The sequence below is a fragment of the Uranotaenia lowii genome, chromosome 1 (assembly GCF_029784155.1).
Source record: "Uranotaenia lowii strain MFRU-FL chromosome 1, ASM2978415v1, whole genome shotgun sequence".
NCBI lineage: Eukaryota > Metazoa > Arthropoda > Insecta > Diptera > Culicidae > Uranotaenia > Uranotaenia lowii.
In genome coordinates, this window is record NC_073691.1 from 187391317 (window position 1) to 187414062 (window position 22746).

The 22746-nt window shown below is 37.9% G+C and overlaps 1 protein-coding gene across 1 annotated transcript; it reads right to left on the minus strand.

Annotated features, from left to right (window-relative positions):
* Positions 1-8139: 8139 nt before the first annotated feature.
* On the minus strand, positions 8140-21324 carry LOC129740421 (ATP-binding cassette sub-family C member 4-like). Its single transcript, XM_055732096.1, has 6 exons — positions 21054-21324; positions 14609-15183; positions 14226-14451; positions 9786-11683; positions 8622-9721; positions 8140-8557 (listed from the first exon to the last, which is right to left on the minus strand). Exons 2-6 carry the CDS (start codon positions 15152-15154, stop codon positions 8290-8292), a joined length of 4038 nt encoding a protein of 1345 aa, XP_055588071.1. The 5' UTR covers positions 15155-15183; positions 21054-21324; the 3' UTR covers positions 8140-8289.
* Positions 21325-22746: the final 1422 nt, after the last annotated feature.

Sequence of the window (22746 nt, forward strand, 5' to 3'; positions counted from 1 at the left end):
ATAACAAAAAAACAAAAAAACAAATAGTACAGAAATACGTGAAACGATACCGCCAATGGGGATGAATAAACCAATTGGTTTAAATTCCCAAAAAAAAAAAATCTATTTCATTACTCCATATCCTTTGAAGATCATGATTTCCTCAGTGTAAGCGACGCTTCTTGACCTATTTAAGATTGAGAGGGCGTCCTTAAAGCGCAATGGCTAACTTAGGGATGGTCGAATACGACCACCAAAAAATGCTTAAACTACTCACGCGTCTTTTTTGCATTGTCTGGGCATTGGGTTTGAAGAAAAACCCCTGAAGAAGGGCGGTGGGAAAAGTTTTCCTGGAAGGTGACAAAAACCTTTTTATGAGACGGATGTTGATAAAGAGTCGTAACGGAAGTAGAAAAATCGCCGTGGTTTGAATTGCCGCCGTAGTATATTAAGAGTTGAAAATCGAGAGCCTTCGAATGAGTCTGAGGTGTTTGGAGACTAATCCCCTGTGCGACTGAAGAAGTAATCAAACGGCCTATGTTTGGACACCCGGAACACGTAGTTGGCAATTCGTTGGTACAATGACTTCACTTTATTGATTCTTTCGAGATCTTTGGGATTGAAATGCGCTTGTATTGATTTTTAAAGGGCCGATCTATATTCCCAACGATATTGCCAATTTGCTTCTTCCCTTAGTAGAGCACGAAAAAAAAATAGTGATTTTTTTTATCACATAAAGAACGGCAAAAAATACGACAGATTTTAGTAATTCACTGAACCGTATTTCACGATAAAATTGATTAAATGTGCAGATTTCAGATTCTTGAGTTATTTAAAATGTCGTATTTGAATTCTTAAAATATTATTTAAGAATTAAATTTTACATTTCAGAGAAGTTGTGCTCAGAGTAACAAAAAGCGTAAAGTAAAAGTCGATAAACCTAAGATTTGGTCATCAATATGTTGAAATTTCATGATTTAATACTAGAATTGGTCACCCGATCAGTCTATTCATTATTCATTTATCACTATCGGTTGGATTAGGATGTAATATAACAGAAAGAAATGTTTTTCATTAAATTCCTTGATCCTCATTGAAATTTTGTTATAAAATCATTGAAACTTTTTCATGAACTATTCAAATAAACAGCTGTGGACTGTAAAACCAAGCCCTTTTATTATTTCAATATGAGCTCTCAATCTATTTGAATTCATAACAATCAAAAAATTTTCAATACGACTTCAACAAAATGTTTTATCTTTGATGCAAAACATCCATTTTTAGGGACTTTTTAGCTTTAAGGTAGTTTTCTGAAGACCATAAAACTCAATACTGAAATTTTTAAAAAGCATCTGATATTTAGCAGTCATTTGGACGATTTACAAATGGTAGTGTTTATGAAAATCGGTTCGGTAGTTTTGATTTTATAACCAAAACAATAATCTGGATCTATATAAGCCTTACTAGATGATTTTCCTTTTTTGCTGGGTGACTTTGGTAACCCGATTCAAAAATCTAAAATTGAAAAATTGTAGAGCTCTTCATTATTGGAAAAGTCAGAGAATTGCATGTATCTATCTGTATCTAGAACCTTTGTGTCACCATTTCACGTTATTTTGATGTTCGTTATGAAAAAATCTTTGTAAAAAAATCTAACCTACAGTTTTGCCAGAAAAGTGCAAAAAATTTGAAATGAACTTTTATCTATTTTCAATAGTTATTCAAAAAACAACAGCTGCCAGATAAATATAATTACATGTTATTGCACATATAAAAATCAGTTCCTAAATTTTTTGCACCTTGGAAAAATGTGAAGCCTGGTGCCATATATTATCTTCTGACCATGAGCTGTGGTTGATTTGGTGTCAAAAAATATGAATTTCACCGGGGATTTACTATTAAATATATTGTAAATGTAAAAATGTAAAAAAGCTAAACATATTGTTTCCAGAATTTGTTCAAGAAAATAGATGGAATTTAGTGGTTATCAAATGTTTCTTTAAAATTTACCTAATTTTATCTTGACGTGCTACTTATAATCAAAGTTTTAAAAGTTTTTTCGTCTCTCTGAACGTGACATCTATTTATATTCTAAAGTCGGAATCGTACCTAATGATGGCTATTTGGAGTTTATTTATATATAAGTTTAGAATACATAAACAAATCATGTGTATATAAATCGATTATAAATTCTGGATAAGCTAAGCGTTTTGGATAATAGTTTAAACAGAAATCAATAGGAACAAATGTGCATGTTCTTCCTAACTTATACCAAAACAACATCCGTACAAGTTTCTTTAAAATTTATTCAAGAACAAGCTACCCACCAGTATCGAGAAGTGAAGTAGATGAACGGATGTCGCAATGCAGCTTTTTTTCCTCTACCCATGAGTAGTGCGGTGGGATGGGGATTTTCCACCGGTTTTTTTTTTGGTTTTTCTTCGTTCAACTACTACCGAAAGCCAAGAAAATGTTATGTACGTTCTTCAGTTAGCAGCCACGCATATAAGATGCTTTGTTTGGTTTGCCGATTCTGTTGGCCTCTTCCTCTGCATGGGTAAAGACTCCGTTGACCAGACAGTTTGGCACAACTACTCCTTTTTCTTCGAGCAAATTTGCTAGCTAGTTCCATGAATGTGTAAATGTTCACCATAGTCATCGCCGCCATCATCATCGTCGTCGAACAGGGTTCAACAAAACGCACTCTTTTAGACGCGCGCGGCACACGCAAACCATTTCTCTCGAGCGAAACACTTCTTCGTTTGCGTTCTGGCCGTTGACGCGCTCTCGCTCGAAACAAAAACACGCTCGCTCAATCTTTTCCGCTCGTTCTCGTCGACGAGATACACTATCCGAAATCTGCGCGAGCGGTCGAGTCAAACAGGCACGGCTAGCTCTCGCGCGTCCTTATCGAGCGGCGGGTGAGGCCTCTCTTTTGGCTCAAAGAACACCACGCAGCGGCCCACAATGCAGCGCGCGGCGGCTCTCCGAATGGTCCGAGGCGGCCCTCTTTTCGTCACCGGGCGGCGCGCACGGGCTCGAGTGAGGGCCTTGTGTTTCGTTCGTGTTACTGTTTGCAGTGCCGATTGAGAAATCTGTGTGTATGATTTCATCAACAGGATAGTTAAAATATATGTAAGCGCGCAATGGGATTTGGCGGAGGGTTATAAGAATTAATGTAGGAGGTTAACATTACCCATTAGTAACAGTTACCAGCACTAGTAACTATGAAAAATTTACCATGAACTAGTAAAATTTCGCGAAAAACGCCAAATCAAAGAGCTTTACACAAGGATTGTTAAAATGAATGTTGAAAATATTCTAGCCACTAGTAATAGTTACCAGCACTAGTAACTATGAAAAATTTACCATGAAAGAGTAAAATTTCGCAAAAAAAACGCCAAATCAAAGAGCTTTACACAAGGATTGTTAAAATGAATGTTAAAAATATTCTAGCCACTAATATTAGTTACCAGCACTAGTAACTGTGAAAAATTTACCATGCAATAGTAAAATTTCGCAAAAAATGCCTAATGAAAGAGCTTTTTACAAGGATTGTTAAAATGAATGTTAAAAATGTTCTAGCCACTAGTAATAGTTACCAGCACTAGTAACTATGAAAAATTTACCATGCAATAGTAAAATTTCGCAAAAAATGCCTAATGAAAGAGCTTTTTACAAGGATTGTTAAAATGAATGTTAAAAATGTTCTAGCCACTAGTAATAGTTACCAGCACTAGTAACTATGAAAAATTTACCATGCAAAAGTAAAATTTCGCAAAAAATGCCTTATGAAAGAGCTTTTTACAAGGATTGTTAAAATGAATGTTAAAAATGTTTTAGCCACTAGTAATAGTTACCAGCACTAGTAACTATGAAAAATTTACCATGAAATAGTAAAATTTCGTGAAAAACGCCGAATGAAAGAGCTTTACACAAGGATTGTTAAAATGAATGTTAAAAATATTCTAGCCACTAGTAATAGTTACCAGCACTAGTAACTATGAAAAATTTACCATGAAAGAGTAAAATTTCGCGAAAAACGCCGAATGAAAGAGCTTTACACAAGGATTGTTAAAATGAATGTTGAAAATGCCACTAGTAATAGTTGCCAGCACTAGTAACTATGAAAAATTTACCATGCAATAGTAAAATTTCGCAAAAAATGCCTAATGAAAGGGCTTTTTACAAGGATTGTTAAAATGAATGTTAAAAATGTTTAAGCCACTAGTAATAGTTACCAGCACTAGTAACTAAGAAAAATTTACCATTTACATTTTTCATAGTTATTGATGCTGGTAACTACCCAGACAACCAGAAGTCGTATATTATTTAACAGATTATATCGCATGAATGTTATTTAAACTCATTTTCGTATATCTGCACCTACAATGTGTGGCCCATGCATACCCTTTATCGTATTTAAATGCATTGCATGTTTTTATTACGACAATTCGTATATATGCACCTACAATGTGCGTCCCATGCATATTCTTTATCGTATTTAAATACATTGCATGATTTTATTACGACAAAATAAACCAAATCAAGAATATGTGTGCTTATGTACCTATATGGCCTCCAAAATGATACGTATATACTGGTTTTGCTGCATTATATACGAATTGTTAACATGTATATTTGCACGTATATTTGTGTTGCAAATTTGATATACCCACCAAATGGTTGTCTACTAGCGGCTAAACATATTTTTAACATTCATTTTAACAATCCTTGTGTAAAGCTCTTTGATTTGGCGTTTTTTGCGAAATTTTACTATTTCATGGTAAATTTTTCATAGTTACTAGTGCTGGTAACTATTACTAGTGGCTAGAATATTTTTAACATTCAATTTTACAATCCTTGTGTAACGCTCTTTCATAAGGCATTTTTTGCGAAATTTTACTATTGCATGGTAAATTTTTCATAGTTACTAGTGCTGGTAACTATTACTAGTGGCTAAAACATTTTTAACATTCATTTTAACAATCCTTGTGTAACGCTCTTTCATAAGGCATTTTTTGCGAAATTTTACTATTGCATGGTAAATTTTTCATAGTTACTAATACAGGTAACTATTACTAGTGGCTAGAACATTTTTAACATTCATTTTAACAATCCTTGTGTAACGCTCTTTCATAAGGCATTTTTTGCGAAATTTTACTATTGCATGGTAAATTTTTCATGGTTACTAGTGCTGGTAACTATTACTAGTGGCTAGAACATTTTTAACATTCAATTTAACAATCCTTGTGTAAAGCTCTTTGATTTGGCGTTTTTTGCGAAATTTTACTATTGCATGGTAAATTTTTCATAGTTACTAGTGCTGGTAACTATTATTAGTGGCTAGAATATTTTTAACATTCATTTTAGCAATCCTTGTGCAAAGCTCTTTGATTTGGCGTTTTTCGCGAAATTTTACTATTTCATGGTACATTTTTCATAGTTACTAGTGCTGGTAACTATTACTAGTGGCTAAAACATTTTTAACATTCATTTTAACAATCCTTGTGTAAAGCTCTTTGATTTGGCGTTTTTTGCGAAATTTTACTATTGCATGGTAATTTTTTCATAGTTACTAGTGCTGGTAACTATTACTAGTGGCTAGAATATTTTTAACATACATTTTAACAATCCTTGTGTAAAGCTCTTTCATTCGGCGTTTTTCGCGAAATTTTACTATTTTATGGTAAATTTTTCATAGTTACTAGTGCTGGTAACTATTACTAGTGGCTAGAATATTTTTAACATTCAATTGAACAATCCTTGTGTAACGCTCTTTCATAAGGCATTTTTTGCGAAATTTTACTATTGCATGGTAAATTTTTCATAGTTACTAGTGCTGGTAACTATTACTAGTGGCTAGAATATTTTTAACATTCAATTTAACAATCCTTGTGTAACGCTCTTTCATAAGGCATTTTTTGCGAAATTTTACTATTGCATGGTAAATTTTTCATAGTTACTAGTGCTGGTAACTATTACTAGTGGCTAGAACATTTTTAACATTCATTTTTACAATCCTTGTGTAAAGCTCTTTGATTTGGCGTTTTTTGCGAAATTTTACTATTTCATGGTAAATTTTTCATAGTTACTAGTGCTGGTAACTATTACTAGTGGCTAGAATATTTTTGACATTCAATTGAACAATCCTTGTGTAACACTCTTTCATAAGGCATTTTTTGCGAAATTTTACTATTGCATGGTAAATTTTTCATAGTTACTAGTGCTGGTAACTATTACTAGTGGCTAGAACATTTTTAACATTCATTTTAACAATCCTTGTGTAAAGCTCTTTGATTTGGCGTTTTTCGCGAAATTTTACTATTTCATGGTAAATTTTTCATAGTTACTAGTGCTGGTAACTATTACTAGTGCCTAGAACATTTTTAACATTCATTTTAACAATCCTGGTGTAACGCTCTTTCAAAAGGCATTTTTTGCGAAATTTTACTATTGCATGGTAAATTTTTCATAGTTACTAGTGCTGGTAACTATTATTAGTGGCTAGAAAATTTTTAACATTCAATTTTACAATCCTTGTGTAACGCTCTTTCATAAGGCATTTTTTGCGAAATTTTACTATTGCATGGTAAATTTTTCATAGTTACTAGTGCTGGTAACTTTTACTAGTGGCTAGAATATTTTTAACATTCATTTTAACAATCCTTGTGTAAAGCTCTTTGATTTGGCGTTTCTCGCGAAATTTTCCTATTTCATGGTAAATTTTTCATAGTTACTAGTACTAGTTATTATTTCTAGTATGTATTTTAAAACTTCTAACATGGATTGTTATAAACCTCCTCCCAAGGCTATTGCTTGCTTCTATCTGTTTTACCATATCTATTGATTTAATTATTCGCACAGATTATTCCGTCGGCCCTTAAAACACGGCGAACACTCCGTGTGCTAAAGAGAGCCGCGCGCGCCGTCCGGTGAGCCGCCGTGTCCTCTCGGTAGATGCTCGGTGTTCCTACACGCACGCGGCAGAAAAACGCAAACGCAGTTTCCGAACCGCTCGCGCTCTCGAATAGGCGCGCGCGAATTCGCTCTGCTCAAAAATTTTCAATCTGCGTTTTGGTCGCAAATTTCTCGAGAGAATTTCGAGCAATCAAATGTGCCCGTGAACCGAGAACGAAAGAGCTGCGTTTTATTTGCTCTTTCTCATTCGACGCACTCCTGCGTGTTGAACCCTGTCGTCGAATAAAGGAAAATTTGTGCGCTTCATCCATCGGGAGCAAATTGGAGTGAGCTTCAGAAGACCATGCTGCACAGCACACTCAGCACGTAATTTTCTTTCTCGGTCGGTCGGGCCGGCATTCGCAGTCCATTTGATCGGAGATTTCTGGCTTGTTCAAACCAACCGGAAATCGTCAAAAATTCGTGCACGCAATGCTGGAAGGCCCGGTTTTTGCTATGCGCTCCGCAACTAAATAGGTATTCCGGGTAGCTTGCAAATGCTTGGGAAAATTAACTGGGAGCATTTTTTTTCTAAACTAAATACAAATTTGGAACCAGTAGTCTGACTTAGAATTTTTTTTTATTACATTTCACCTGAAACACAGTTAGTCAATTCAGTATTTAATACAGACAGTATAAACGTTTACAAGCCTCGATATCATACTCCGGATCACAAACAAAAACTTGCTCCATCCATGATATCAATCTATTGTTACCTACATATATTGTTGGTCTACATTTGGATGCTCTTCAGTGGTACTCTGCATCTGAAGGTATATTTATAGAACACCCGGTCTTATCATGTCTACTTACAGCTCTATCATCGCGCCCTTGACTGTGTATGGATTTTTTTTTCGGGGAAACTAGAAGCGTATAGCATGGGTGTTCGGTTTGTTTATTTCCAGCGACGAGGTGCGTCGCGCCATATAGTTGGAAAATGCCGGAAAAACAAACCTCGAAAAGCTCATTTCCATACGATTAGAACTGGAGTCGGAGCCTTCAAACTAGACTCGAGGCTGCTAATGAACTCGGACAAGGTCAACGGCAGACAACTTTTTTATGAGTTGGAGCATTGTATAGTTGTTGGTTGCGCTGTGTTAGTACATACTATGTATATACTTGTCATAATTTTTTAACTGAGAAATTTTTCTTAGTATAATTATTGAAGTTTGGGAGTTTCTTTTGGGGTATTATAAACGATTTTTGAAGTTTGCGGTTTATTTCATTTGTTAGTCATTTTGTTCCTATGTTTTATATAAGGCTAACAGCCTAGCCTAATTTGTTGTCGGAGAATGGTTTAAAAGAAAAATTAAGCACTTTCGTTTTCCTCATAAAAAGCTCCTCTAAGTACTATTGATTCTTGAGTTTCTTGTGGTTTTCGTCAGCTATTCGCATTAGCGTTGCTGCTGTTGCTACTCCCGTTTGCTCGACCAATCGTCTCAGGTATCCTATCGGGCCATGCAAAAGCTCGTGAGGGTGTCCGAACTCTACAACCCGGCCTGCATCCATCACCAGCACCCGATCGCTATCCATAACCGTATGTAGTCGATGAGCAATAGTCAACACCGTACAGTCAGAGAACTTTTGCCGAATTGTGTTCTGGATCAGTTTATCCGTTCTGAAAGGAGAAATTTGGAAATCATTATCGTCATTCGTTCCGAAACTCGTCCAAGAAAACTTACTCAGGATCAACGTTGGCAGTTGCTTCATCTAGAACCAAGATTTTATTATTCCTGAGAATCGCTCTCGCAAGACAAACCAGTTGACGTTGTCCCATACTGAAGTTACTTCCACCATCGGACATTTTACACTCCAAACCACCTGCCAGCGATGAAACTGGTTCCTTCAATTCGACCTGCTCCAAAGCGTTCCAAAGTTCTTCGTCGCTCTTCTCTTCAAACGGATCCAGGTTGCTGCGGAGCGTACCGGAAAACAATATCGGATCCTGTGGAATGATCGATATCTTGCTCCTCAAATCCTTCAGCCCCAATGTCTTGGTGTCGATATCATCGATCTCAATCGCTCCCTCGAAGGGAGCTAATCGAAACAGAGCTTGAATCAGTGAAGATTTTCCTGCTCCCGTTCTACCGACAACGCCAATCTTTTCGTTCGACTGTATGACGAAGCTCAGATCCTTCAACACTCGATCACCATCCTCTGTGTATCTCAGGTCCACGTTGTTGTACTTGATAACTCCATTCTCCGGCCAATTTCGCTGTGGCCTATACTTGGGAGCAGTTTCCATAGGAGGCTCAGCTGGAAGATTCGTGTACTCATTTACTCGTTCCACGGACACCATTTGGTTCTCGAGTTCAGCCGATTGTCGCATACCCCACTGGCACATTCCGATCAAACTTATGGTCTGAGTGATGGCCAAACCAACGCTTCCGCCCAGAGCGTCTTGACCCATAACCAAAAAGCTTAACGTTACGACGGCTATGTATATTACACATATGAAATCCAACCACAGAGCAAAGGCACGCGTAGTTGTGATAAAAATGTACCACGCGGCAGTATTCATATCCATATGCTGCGAGAACTCCCAACACAGAACTTTCTGAGCTTGGAAGGCTCGAATCGTCGACAATCCTTGTAGGGTTGCATTCGTGTGCGAGAATATTGGCGAACGATTCACCGACTCAATCCGCTTCACCGGCCGAGAAGCGTTTAAATAAACCCGACGAATGAAGAACATTAGAACAGCAATTATCGACGTTGGTAGAAGAAACCAATAGTTGACGATCGAAACCAGTGCTACTACTGCAATCATCTCCAGGAAAAACTGAAACAAGGAAAAAACGATTAGTATTACAATGTTCCATACAGGTCATATGAATGGGATTTACCTTCAGGCAGTCGATCAGTGACATTGGAAGCGTGGAATCTATTGCTCCGATATCTTTGGAAAATCGATTCAGGATCCGCCCCGAGGGATTGTTGTTGAAGAAAGACATCGTAGCATGTGTCAAACCTCGGAACATACGATCATGCAAATTGATCGATATTCTCAAGCACACGTAAAAGAACGAAAATGTCCTTTGTAAAGTCAGATAAATGAACACTCCTATCAGTATGGAATATATCACAATATACTGCTGCCGTTCTTCGTCATGATTTGACTCAGCCATTGCTTGACGCAACAAGTTGAAATCCAAGAGATCTTCTATAGTTTGATTTTCTTTCAAGAACACTACGCTGTTGTTGTGGCTGAGCGATTCTTCCCAATTGACCCATTGTGCCACGAAGAAATCTACACTGCTGACGGCCACTTGGGTTAATACTATGAGCGCCGAGATGAAAAAGACCCAACCACAGCTGTTGATCGCTGCAATGTAAGTCTTATACACCGAAAAACTGACCTGCCCTTCCCCTTGAGTTTCCTGTTCTTCTTCTTGCTTCTCATTGAACAGATCAACCTGTTCGGTTTGTGCAGTTTGCTTTTCGAATTCCTTATCAAATTTGTTTTCGGATGGCGATTCGTCTGGAGTTAAAGCTAGAATCGAATCCAGTTTAGTTCTCTTGATTTCATGATAACTACCCTGTGCGTCTATTGCCCCAGTATTCATAAGAATTATGTGTTGCACGTCTTTCAAATACTGCAGTTGATGTGTTACCAGAACACATACCTTATCAGCTAAAAAGTCTCGTATGCACATTTCGTAAATGTGCTTTCCTACATGGGCGTCTACTGCCGATAATGGATCATCCAGTAGGTAGATATCGCTTTTCTTGTAAATGGCTCGTGCCAAATTCACTCTGGCTTTCTGGCCTCCACTAAGGCTTATACCACGCTCCCCAACGATAGTTTGGTCCCCATGTGGGAATAGCTGGAAGTCCCGTTCTAAGGCACACACTCGGACAACTTCTAAGTAACGTTGCTCATCATACTCTTCCACAAATAGGATATTGTTTCTCACGCTACCCTCAAACAACCACGGCTCTTGGGCCGCATAACTCAGATTTCCATTCACCAGTAAAGATCCTTCATCGATATCCAGCTCTCCAAGTATTACGTTCAACAGTGTTGTTTTCCCCGATCCCACCGGACCAATCACTACGCACAATCGACCCTGTTCAACTGTAGTACTCACATTGGCTATACCAACGTTAGATTCGTCTTCACTAACCACCCATCTAGCCGTCACTCCATCCATCACTATTCCCTTCTTTTCACTATTCTCATTAACTATCCTTTTTGCAACAAGCATTTGCTCAGTATCATTCACCACAGCACCATTGCTCTTTTCCTTCTTTTCCTCGTCCTTCTCTGGCTCCACTGTTGATTTATAGCTTCCAGAGTCTCCTAATCGCTCTTTCCCTTCTGGAGTTAGTAAAAATTCTTGAACCCTCTTCACTGAGATGAAACCTTCCGTACAGAAGGTGATGGCCATCGGCCAAAAGTGCACCATCGAATCGTTTAGAATCGCATAGAAGCTGCTCACGATGAACACCTTCCGGGCGGTGATAAACTCCCCAGACAGAGTGTAAGCTAGCAGACTGAGGAATAGCGACACCCTTGAAACGATCGAGAACGAAATCAGCGTGGCCCGAACGTACGCTCCCCCTCGAATGGCGTTGATCTCCTTGCGCCGTACCTTTTCGACCATTTTGGCAAACGAGTTCTCCCAGGTGTACATCTTGATCACCTGGATGCCCTGGATGATTTCGTTCATGAAGCGAATCCGTAAGTCTGTTCGTTTCGCTGCTCGCAACCGATAGGTTGCCGTCTTTTTGCCGATGTAAGCTGCAAGAGATAAAAGTATGAAATTGAAATTTCAGTCGATTAACCAACGGTTTCTTAGAACTATTCGTTCTAGGAAGGAGCTCTGGGAATATATATTTATTCAATATTTGGAATATCAGTTGCCTCTTAGGATATTTGTACATTTGAAACCACATGCGGTCCTTCGAACCGGATTCTTACCCAAAACATTCTGTGGATTTCAAGGTGTTAGTTTCTACTATTTGTTAGAATTTTTCAAAAAAGAAACAAACAGTTAAGTGGTCTGATTATCAGCTCAACGAGAGATAACTAGAAAGTATGATCATGTTCTAAGGCTAAGGCTATTCGTTTGATCGAAAGACTTTCTATGACTTTATTATTTTTAACAAAGAATCAGAACCTTTGCAAAATCATGACATTTTACACGAATTCATCTGGAAAAACCAACTCGAAACCGACTGGAACCTTTTCATGAGCGAGTATTTTGAAGAATTTGATTTGATTTTTTTTTTACATAAATTTCTTTGTCCATCTTAAAATATCTGTCACATTTGAGTTTAAATCGGTTGCACAGATTGCGATCCATGCAACTGCCCTCTATAGACTGTTCCGAAAATTACAAATACACTTTCTTTCTTGAATAAAATAAATAATCATTTAAAAAAAATGCAATGTAAACATACTGCAAAGTTGTGTTCTCCTTCAATTCAAAATTCATTTAGTATTAGTTTTTGTTTTTTCTTAACACTACTCATCAGCTTCTGCACAGTACTTTCTCGAGCCATTTTCACCACTAATCTTTCAAAATTTTCCAACACTGTCCGCTGATTTCATGTACACATTTCCTCAGATTTGCCTTCGTCAAAACCCAAAAGCTTTGGATTTGACAAATCTCTGGACAGTTTGGTGGGTTCGTGTCTTTCGATAAAAATGTGACTTTTTGACCTATGTAGTTTATGTAGTACTCTTGCACGAGTGTGAGAATCAGTTTTTTTAAATGTTTTGTTTGTTACGTCACAAAAGTTCATGAGCGTCTCGAAGTTGAAGTCGCTGTTCACCAACGGCATACAATGTTTCATGTAATTTAAAAAATCACAATCAAAGCACCCTTTTATTTATGCTTTTTCTTCGGGACGCTCAGCACGGCGCGGCGACCCGATTTGTTCTAAATAATAAACAACTTTATTTGCGTCCCAAACATTCCTCCTAATAAGTTTCCATGGCTACATTTGGGCGCTTAACACTTGACTACGTGATGGCGTCGCGTTACATCACTATCGTTCATAAACAACTAGGTATATGGATACAACGAATAAATACTAAAGTTTTTGATTGGCCCACCTATAGATATGAGGTGAGGTATATTTAGAATTGTGGTCCAGACGGAGTTTAATAGTCGAGTTTAAGCCCGATTTCATGGTCAGAAGTTTGTCGTAGAGTTTCCGAGCTATCGGTTTCACGGATTCAGCCTGTTTGGTACTTCTTTTTGACTGCTTCTGCTTCCGATGGGTTCGAAGTCCAATTCTCTTTTTGGCACGCAGAACGTTAGTCGGCGAGGTACCAAATTTCTTAGACACATCCCGTGTTAATGCCGAAGGATGTCGTTTACAGTAATAATGTAGGGTTAGCAGGGTCAGGTTTCCTGCCACGTCTCGAGGAATTTGCGAAAGTACACTGTTCTCCATACTTCCTCAACGCAGTTTGAACTGCTCCAACACTCACATCTTCATTCTTAGCTAGTTTTCTGATTAAAAAACCACTCTTAGTGCCCCATTTGTGCACAATCCGTTTTCTTTTCTCGGGAGTTAAGCCACGCATTTTCAGATTTCTTCGCCAAGAACGACTTTTACTTCCCTTGGATGTAACAACAGTACGCAGCCAAAATTTGGTTGAACACAGCACGATATTTGAAATGACGGTTATTTTATAGTGTATTTATGATTATCGAAACAGTCTATATAAGATATTTGTCGGTTGTCTACTATTCAGGCAACACTTTTTGCCTCCCGAAGACGGATTTGCTACTTAATTTAGAGGTCTTTTAAGTTACGCGCAATAACCATGAGCGTTTAACCACAATTTGCGATCGAGGGTTCAACTCCGATGCTTGGTTTGAATTTCGTGTGCGTTCTAGAGAGTCTCCTTATACTTCGTAAACATTTTGTCCGAAAAAAAATTCGGAGAAAATAACAGTTCATGAATTTTTAAGTTAACAGTGAAGGATTTCCGAGATGATTGTGCCAAATTATTATTGCCATGTCTTTTGTATCGTAAATATCTCTAAAACACGGGAACTTAAATTTCTAAAAAAATAGGCAATGTTGTCGATTTTATAACCAACACAACGCTGTCAAAATTGTTCATATTCAAACCTTAGGAATGTAGCAATTACCGAAATGATTCTTGATGATCATAGCTTTATAGCACAGAACCAATCTTTTCAACATTTATGGAGTATGTTATTTTTTATGCTTGACATATTTCTTGTACAGTTTCAATTTGACAACTCTGTAAATTTTTGGAGCTTCATAACTTATCAAAAAACAAACGAAACGTAACTTACCCTGCAGTGGGATGAAACCGAGCAAGAACGACATGCCAATTATTCCGGAAATGCCGATCTCCCTGTATATTAAATAGCCCAGCAGAATCGACTCCATGGGACCCTTCCATAGATCGTGCACAAAGGCCAAAGCCACATCGAACTTCCCGACGTCATTGGACAGTAGATTCAGAACCTTCCCGCTCAAACCTTCGGCCCCGGTTGCTGACTTGGTGAGCCGCAAACACTGGAAATAATATTGAAACATTAAACACCTAACCAGATGGAGTGGAGCACTCAATTAGCACCAGTGCTCTAATGAAAAGCAGTTCATCATTCACCAACGAGCTGAATAAGCTATTAATCTTCGTGGGAATGACACGCGTCGTCACATTTTTTCTCACCTTGTTGTAGATAAGACAGGAGCATCCAATTCTGGCCTTCATGCCTATTTCAAAAATAAACAGAATGAACGGATGAAATGTGAGCACCGGAATGAGCGAGCAAATGATGACTCCTGCCGCAAAGTAGTAAGCTTCCTGTTCGCTGATTTCGGTTTGTCCAGGGGAAAAGTACGACAGCAACCCTCCGAGGAGCAGTGGCTGGGCCACACGATTGGCCGTTTCGATGACGGAAAACAGCAATCCCCAGAAAAGGGTTCTATTCCCGTAGGCTCGGTACAGTGTTCGAAAAAGGCTGGGCTGCTGTCGGTTGGGTTCTTTGTTAGGATCCTGAGCCCGTTCTTCGGCCCAGAGGCGCTCGAACATATCTGACAGCTCGTGGCTGCGGTGCTCCGGAAGGGTTGCGTACAGTAACTCTTCGGTGATTTGTTTCTGCTGACCGGCGCGGAAAATTTCCTTAAGCCACCAGAACGTCCTCCGGGATAGGAACGATGCATTGCAGATCGGGTTTTCGTGCTTGTTTTTACTGAAGTCTTTGTCCCGGTTCATTGTGCGTTGCTATGTATAGTTGAGTTCGGCTGCAGAGAAATTGAGAAAAATAATAAAATAAATTGAATTGAATTAATTAAAAAATTAAAACCAGAAACAGTTTGACGGTTGGAGTTGAAGTTTGATTTCAGATTACATGGACCAGACGTTTCTGAGCCTGTCTATCACCTTTAAGGAACCGGAACATAAAAATCATCTGGGCAGCCTTGGAAGCAACTTCTGAATACTGATGTCGTAATTATTCGACATTTTTTGACAATGGTAGAGAATAGTGCAGTTAAATAGCAGAAGGTCAGTTTCGCTATTTCACAATAACTCATAATTGTTTGCAATGTCCAAAAACAAGGAAAGAACGAACATTGATAACGACCAGTAAACGTCACCTACAGTGATGGATGATAACAATTTCAGCATCAGTATGCATTCACTTTGAGATTCTGATTCAATGTGTGCTCTTCGTTTGATCGGAATACTTTCTGAGATGAAAATGAAATATCTTTTTTTGTAAGAATTTATTTTTTAAATCTTGGTATCTGCCATCGCCCAGTGGTTCAAAGGGCCTAAAGTGGAACTTTTTTCCTAGTGCTTTTGTCTTTTATTTTAGCTGTTAGGTGTCTTCAAAACATTTACGAGTACGACCGTTCTCTATGCGTGAAAGTATAAAAAAAAAATAGTCACAGCCTACTAGAAGTTTCTGGTTAAGTTTGTAGTACTTGAATCAATTTATGATGTAGTATTTTGTTTAAGTATCCACTTGCCCCTTTTTACTCTAGAAGTTCGCAAAATTAAGGAAAAATAAGGAAAGGTCGTAGAGACTTAAAATCTACTGAGTGCAAAATGCGGGTATTGACTGTCTCAATAAATATTGTTATCATCATATTTATTCAAAACTAACAATAATTAAGTATCAAAACTAGCTCTAAGTTTGTTTCCAGCTATTATAAGCTTTATAACTCTGATCTGAATAAATTTTTTTTTTTATTCCAGTTAAGTTTCATATTGATGATATCTACTATTTTTTGAACAAATTATGTCTGTAGCTCCTTTTATTTTTATCTTAGACCAGGCCCATCAATGGTTGCTAAACCTCGAATCGAGTACATTCAGCAACATATCTATCAACCCATCATCGCACCAACAGTCGCTAACTTGATTCGAGATATAACATTCGAGCAGTAGGTTGTTACAGAATGCGTTTATGTAGCAACCCGTTAGCAACCCAGTCGGTCGTCGCTATCAGAAAATAAACAAACACAAATACCAACCTGGATGGCAACAATGGGTGCGAAAATCAGTAAATAGATAAAAACGCAACCAATCAAATCATCTAAAATACCGACCGAAATAGCAAAGCCCGGTGGATTTGGTAGGGTGTGACAAATTTTTTATACTTTCACTTTATGGAGAACGGTCTTACTAGTAAATGTTTTGAAGATACTTAACAGCTAAAATGAAAGAAAATAGCACTAGGAAAAAAGCTCCACTTTAGGCCCTTTTGGACCACTGTGCATCGGCCAGCGCACACTTTATTCCTTTTATTCAGTATTGATATGGATCAGTTTTTTCTCTAAGAGCAAGTTCACTGGTGTTGGGAAAAAGTGGTAGAAATTTCAACACTTACGGCACATTTTGAAAAATTTTGCCATGCATAAACATTTTCAAGATCTGTGGCCTTCTAGTTTTTTAACAACACGTGTTGTATTTTCGCATGCTCTGATGCAAAAATAGCAATATTTCTATCACATACGGCTGAAATAGAAAGAGTGTTGTAAAAAAATACAACGCCCCAAGATCTTGAAAACATTTTTGCATGGTAAAATTTTCAAAATGTCAAATTTCTACCACTTTTTCCCAACACCAGTGAACTTGCTCTAATACTTTGTCTAATGAAGGTGACAACAACCTTCTTCTTAAATTTCCGCTACATTTTTGTCCAAAACTTCTCTTTTAATACATAGAGGACCAAATACGAGATATCTCGTTTTTTTCACTCGCTGCTACACTCGCACGCGTTAGACTTGGAAGCATAACTCAAATGTAATAAATTTAACAATTAAGCTTTGTTCGACAAAATTGAACACAACCCTTCCGGTAACTCAAAAATGCTAAAAAAACTAAAATTTGGCTCAGTGCTACCTTAGATATACAATGCCGAGATTCGGTGTTCTAAGGCTTAGATTTTCTTTTTTCGTGGTCTTTTATGTGTTAAGAGAACCTGAGAGAAATTTGGTATACTTTATCCGCTTTATAACACGTTTTTACTGGGAAATTAGCTAGCAAAATAAGACAAAAAAATTACAGATTAATCATGGAACTCAACAAAAAAAAATTGGTTTTTTGAGATCGTAGGCTGCGAAGCATGCAAACAAGAGATCTTTTCTGACTTTTAAAAAACAGCAAAACCCAAAGTTTTTCTCACGAAAATTGTTTTTTTTTCTCCACACGGCAGAGTACTGGCATATCATTTTTTATTTGCAAAAGAATCCGCAAATACATACTAAAGTTTGCTAGGGACTTTGCCACGAGCAGGAACATTGCAGGATTCAACCGATGCCATTTGTTTGAAGTTGATTTTTTCGCAAGTTTTGTTATCCATCAGAACTCATCTGACGCATTGCATCGGCACCGGCTACACAGCTTATGAGCTCTGCAACTAGCAAAATTTGTTGCTTGACGCTCAGTTTAAGTGACTGACAGCTAGGCAACATCTTCAGCCACTCGGAGACATATTTCTACACTTAGCTTTCATTCATTCATAATTTGAAATGAATCATTGACTTCCCTGATGACCCTTTACTGTAGTTGCCGATCATGTGCTTCACTTCTACACCTGATTTGAAATTTGTTGACATTCTTTTTCTAAAACAATGATATTGGCAATTTTAAATAATTTGACGAACCGCAGTGAATGATACAGTTACTTGTCTTAGTATAGGAATATAAATATCGATCCTCAGCTGGTTTCCGAAAATTTTTGAGAGTCTCGCTTATGATGCGCTGTACCAAACTGTGCGACATACAATCTCTGAAGATCAACATGGGTTCATGAAAAGAAGATCGACGACCACCAACCTCATGACGTAAATACGTATCGAAATTAGTTGACAGGCTTGATAAACGTAAACAAGTTGACGCCGTGTACGTAGACCTGAGTAAGGCTTTCGACAAGGTACCGCATGATTTGGCTGTTGAAAAATTGCGGCGATTGGGGTTTCCTGATTGGCTCTGCAATTGGATAACCTCGGTATCTTGTAAGCCGAACTGCTTTCGTAAGACTGAGCTCTGTTTACTCGACACCTTTCAAAATTAACTCGGGAGGGAAAGGGAAGTCACCTGGGACCTCTGATATTCCTTCTCTTTATCAACGATTTGACTGCTACTCTTGAGTCAGAAAAACTGCTGTACGCCGACGACCTCAAAATTTTCCAAACTATTTCTTCGTTAGTCGACTGCTGCGCTCTCCAAAAGGACATTGACAGTCTGCTAGATTGGTGCCATCAAAACGGCATGACTCCGAATATTACCAAATGTACTACCATCACGTTCACTCGACAACGAAGTCCCATCACTTTCGAGTACAAAATGTCAACGACTAACTTGAATCGCACATCGGTCGTCAAAGACCTTGGCATCACTTTAGACAACAAGCTCAACTTCTCCCAGCATATTTCCACGACAGTAGTCAAAAGTTTCGCAGTTCTTGGCTTCATACGACGGAACACGCAGTTTTTTAGTGACTTCTACAGTCTGAAATCACTGTATTGTGCTCTTGTGCGTAGCATTATCGAGTTTGGAGTACAAATTTGGGCACCATATCAGGCGGTGCAATCGAAAAAAATAGAGAGAGTACAACGATGCTTCGTCAGATACTCTCTACGCCAGCTACCTTGGAACGACGCCCTTGAAGGCGGAAGCCTTACGAACAACGTTGCTTGCTACTTAATCTACCGACGCTGGCATCAAGGCGCGTATTCTTACAATGACTCTTCATTTTCGACATCTTGCAAGTAACGTGGATTGTCCAGAATTGTTATCACTTCTACCGTTTAATGCTCCTCTGAGGACTACCCGATTCCAGGAATTGCTGAGACTCTCTCATCGTCGAACTCAATACGGTCAAAACAACCCTTTAGATGTATGTTGTGTTAGATTTAATGAAGTTGCCAGTGAATTTGATTTTAATATTTCGAAATCTGTTTTCAAATCTAGAATAGGATAGTTTAATTTCTGTAAATAATTGGAAGCATCTGCAAAGATTGTTGAATAAATAAATAAAAATAAAATAAATAAATAAAAATACTATTTTTTCGCTACTCCCGTGCCAAATACCTTAAAATCTCATTCACGCTTGAGACTCAAAAAACCCCTCCATAAGGTCAGATCCTACTGAAATTTGGTATGTGACCTTCTGGTAAGTTAATGACTAATTTTAGCTTGGAGCTAGAGAGATTTATCATGTTTTATCCTTCCTATAGTACACTGCGGTTCGTTAAATTAATCAAAAATGCCAATATTACTGTTTAAGTAAAATAACCATAACTTCTTCAATTTTCAACCGATTTTGATAAATAACCACATATGAAATCATTGTTTCAACTTAACATTTATGGTCCATAGAAAATTATATTTTCAAAATGTTTCCATCGAGTCTAAAACTGTCGATAAAAAAAAATTTTCTCTAAAAAATGCATTTTTATTATTTTTTCTACCACAACCTCACTTATATCAACAATACTATTGATCATACGCTGAAATGAAGTGGTTCCAATGTAATGTCAAGCAGTCCGAGATATTTGTACTAAAGTACAAGTACTTTTTTAGTTTTAAAAAAAATTTATATTTTAAGCATACCTCAAAAAGCCCGAGGCTGAAAGTCTCTATAATAAAGATAAAAAAAAAAAAAAAAAAAAAAAAGATACCTCAAAAACTTTTCTACAGAGATTTTTTTCGAATTTCATTTTCCAATTCAGCGTCTGATTTTACGTTAAAAATTTGGGTAAGTCGATAAAGTTATCTTTTTTTAATTTTGTAAAGAAGTGTAATTTATTCCCCAGAATTCGTTCACATATAGATAACCGTTTATAAGCGAAGACTAAATTTCCACCTGGAATAGCAAAGTTACCACTAAATCTCTTTTACTAATCTACTAATGAGTTTTCAATCAAACAAATCAACGAGCATAAACATTTTAAATCAAGTATTCGAGACATTTTTCGGCTGAGTTAAATTTCGTGAATTCTTTCATTCAGAAGACTTCCTATCATGGCTGTTTCTTCAGTCATTTGTCGGTCCCATTCAACTATTTCAAACAAACATCGCCATTGACTCGACAAAAGTAGGTAAATGTCACAGCAAACATGAATTCATAATTGTTTCTTTCTCAAACAGCAGGTGTCCCACCGTCAAATATTTAGATTCATCGGCTTCCAAAGTTTTCAACTCATTTACAAACACGTGAAGAACAGAAGAAGCTGCAAATATACCTAATTGCTTTCATAACGATTTCGCAACATTGACAGATCGTTTGTGAGTCGGGTTCGTGTATGATAAACGTGATCACGAGTTCTAACATGCTTCAATCATGATAACGTCGCGTCGTCGCCGCAACGATTGGCAGCATGCACTTAGCTTAGCGTCTAACTAGCGCTGGTCGATGCAGAAACCTTGAAATACTTGACTTTTGATTGACAAACTGAGCCCTTCAGAACTTACATTCTCACTTGTATTCGCTTTTAGAAAAAAAAATTATCACTGATGTCACAAAGCGAACCACTATGAAAGTGAATCAGTCATACGCTAAGTGATGGAAATATTTAAAGTTCAATCAGTTCACTTTTCAATCAAATCCAATCAATTTATGAATGGAATCACTTGAAGCCGCACGCATATAATCACTTACACAAACACGAAAACAGCTGTCCTGGCACTACTGATAGCTGGTGTCTTGTTGTTGGCTATTTCGGTGAAACCGAATGACTCGCGTCGTGAGATTCAAACGAAACCGGTAGGGAAGGAATTTGGAACAAAAACAAAGGAGGATAAAAAACTGCGGACTAGAGGGTTTTCCCGATTATTCGGGGAACCGAAACTGAATTCGTGACCGGTCTCGCCGACCGTTAGCCGCACAATAATCTTTTCAACTGTGAGAGCATGTTTCTATATCTCTCCTCCACGCTGCGGCACAGAGCACTAGCTAAAACGTTGCTACCTATTTGTTTCTTCTTCACTGAAATTGGCAGCTGCTGCTTGCTGCAGCATAGCTACCGATACAGCTCTCGTTTCTGTTTTATTCTCTCTTTACCTGCACCCTGTTTCTTTGATTATTGCTCTCTTCATTGACTTTCTCACCAGTCGCTATGCTTTGTTGTCGCGAACGAATTCTCTCAATCGAGCGGTCATCATATGTTCTTGTTGTCTTTCTTTTCCCAAATAGTAATCATCAGTTACAATTACTTTGCTTTCTACCGTTGGGTTCTTAAACATGGTAAACGTACAGTTAACTAGTTCCCAGTTCTTGTATCCAACCATTATATGTGTTGCTTTTGTTCTAAGAATTTTCCCCCTCCACATTACCACCCAACGACATGGAGGGTTGACGAGAAAATCTCACTGAGTATTGTTGGGTTCGTCTGTCATCGACCGTTGTTTGGAATGTTTGGGGTAGAACGAAGGCAAAAAAAACACAACGGGCACGGTTCGATGCGTCGGAAAATTATGGACCTGCGGTTGAAAATGTGACTAATAATTCACAACCTGAAACAACATACTGCTTTTATGAGTTCAAATAAATAGTTTTATAAAATAGGTCGAGCTCATGGAAAGTAAAACTAACATACCTTTAACGATGTCAAAATGATCTAACTAATGAAAACTAAGTATGAGTAACAATGTTAATGAAGACACATAGCTTAGTCTAGCTTAGCTTATTTGACTACTCATGACGATTGCTCTTAATGACAAATTTAAGAATAATATAATATTTTTCGAATTTTTATTGATTTGTTTTGAAAAAAAAAGACATCTCGAACTCCACGATCGTTGGTGTGGTTCGGTAGAACAAGTTCCACGTCACCTATGGAGGCTACTCCGTTATTGACCGAGACCATCAATTTTGTCCAGAGGCCCAATGAATGGTGTTTGGGATTAGCAGCTCATTCACATTGCACAAAACTACTCTTCTACTACTCTCTTTGAACGTCAATAACGGCGCCGGCCACGTCCTAAGGAGTGTATCGAGAATTAACTATAAACATATTTGGGTTTTCTATTTACTAACGCCTCACCTGTATGTAGCATCTTGATCTGTCAAGAGTGAACCAGCGCTTTGTTTACGTTTGAAACATTCGTTTCTCCCAAAATGTCGCGAATTAAAAAAGAAGTTAAAATTCGTGTGTTGAACACTTGGATGCGAGAGAAGGGCATCTCGATGAATGAAGTAGCAAAACGTTTCCGCTTTCATCCGGCGAGCGAAAAAACCATCAACCACTAGTTCGGGGAACACTATACTTTCGATGATTTGCCTGGAAGAGGCAGAAAACCAGGACCATCTGACCCAAATCTGGACTGTAAGGTAATCAACCTCATCAACGGCT

What these genes read in the sequence shown, in the direction of transcription:
- LOC129740421 (XM_055732096.1), bottom strand. Translation starts at nt 15,154, where the DNA reads ATGAACCGGGACAAAGACTTCAGTAAAAACAAGCACGAAAACCCGATC. An exon ending in CACTGATCGACTGCCTGAAG is followed by an intron (nt 9,722 to 9,785) that starts GTAAATCCCATT and finishes TCCTTGTTTCAG; the next exon opens with TTTTTCCTGGAGATGATTGC. An exon ending in ACTGCCAACGTTGATCCTGA is followed by an intron (nt 8,558 to 8,621) that starts GTAAGTTTTCTT and finishes TTCTCCTTTCAG; the next exon opens with AACGGATAAACTGATCCAGA.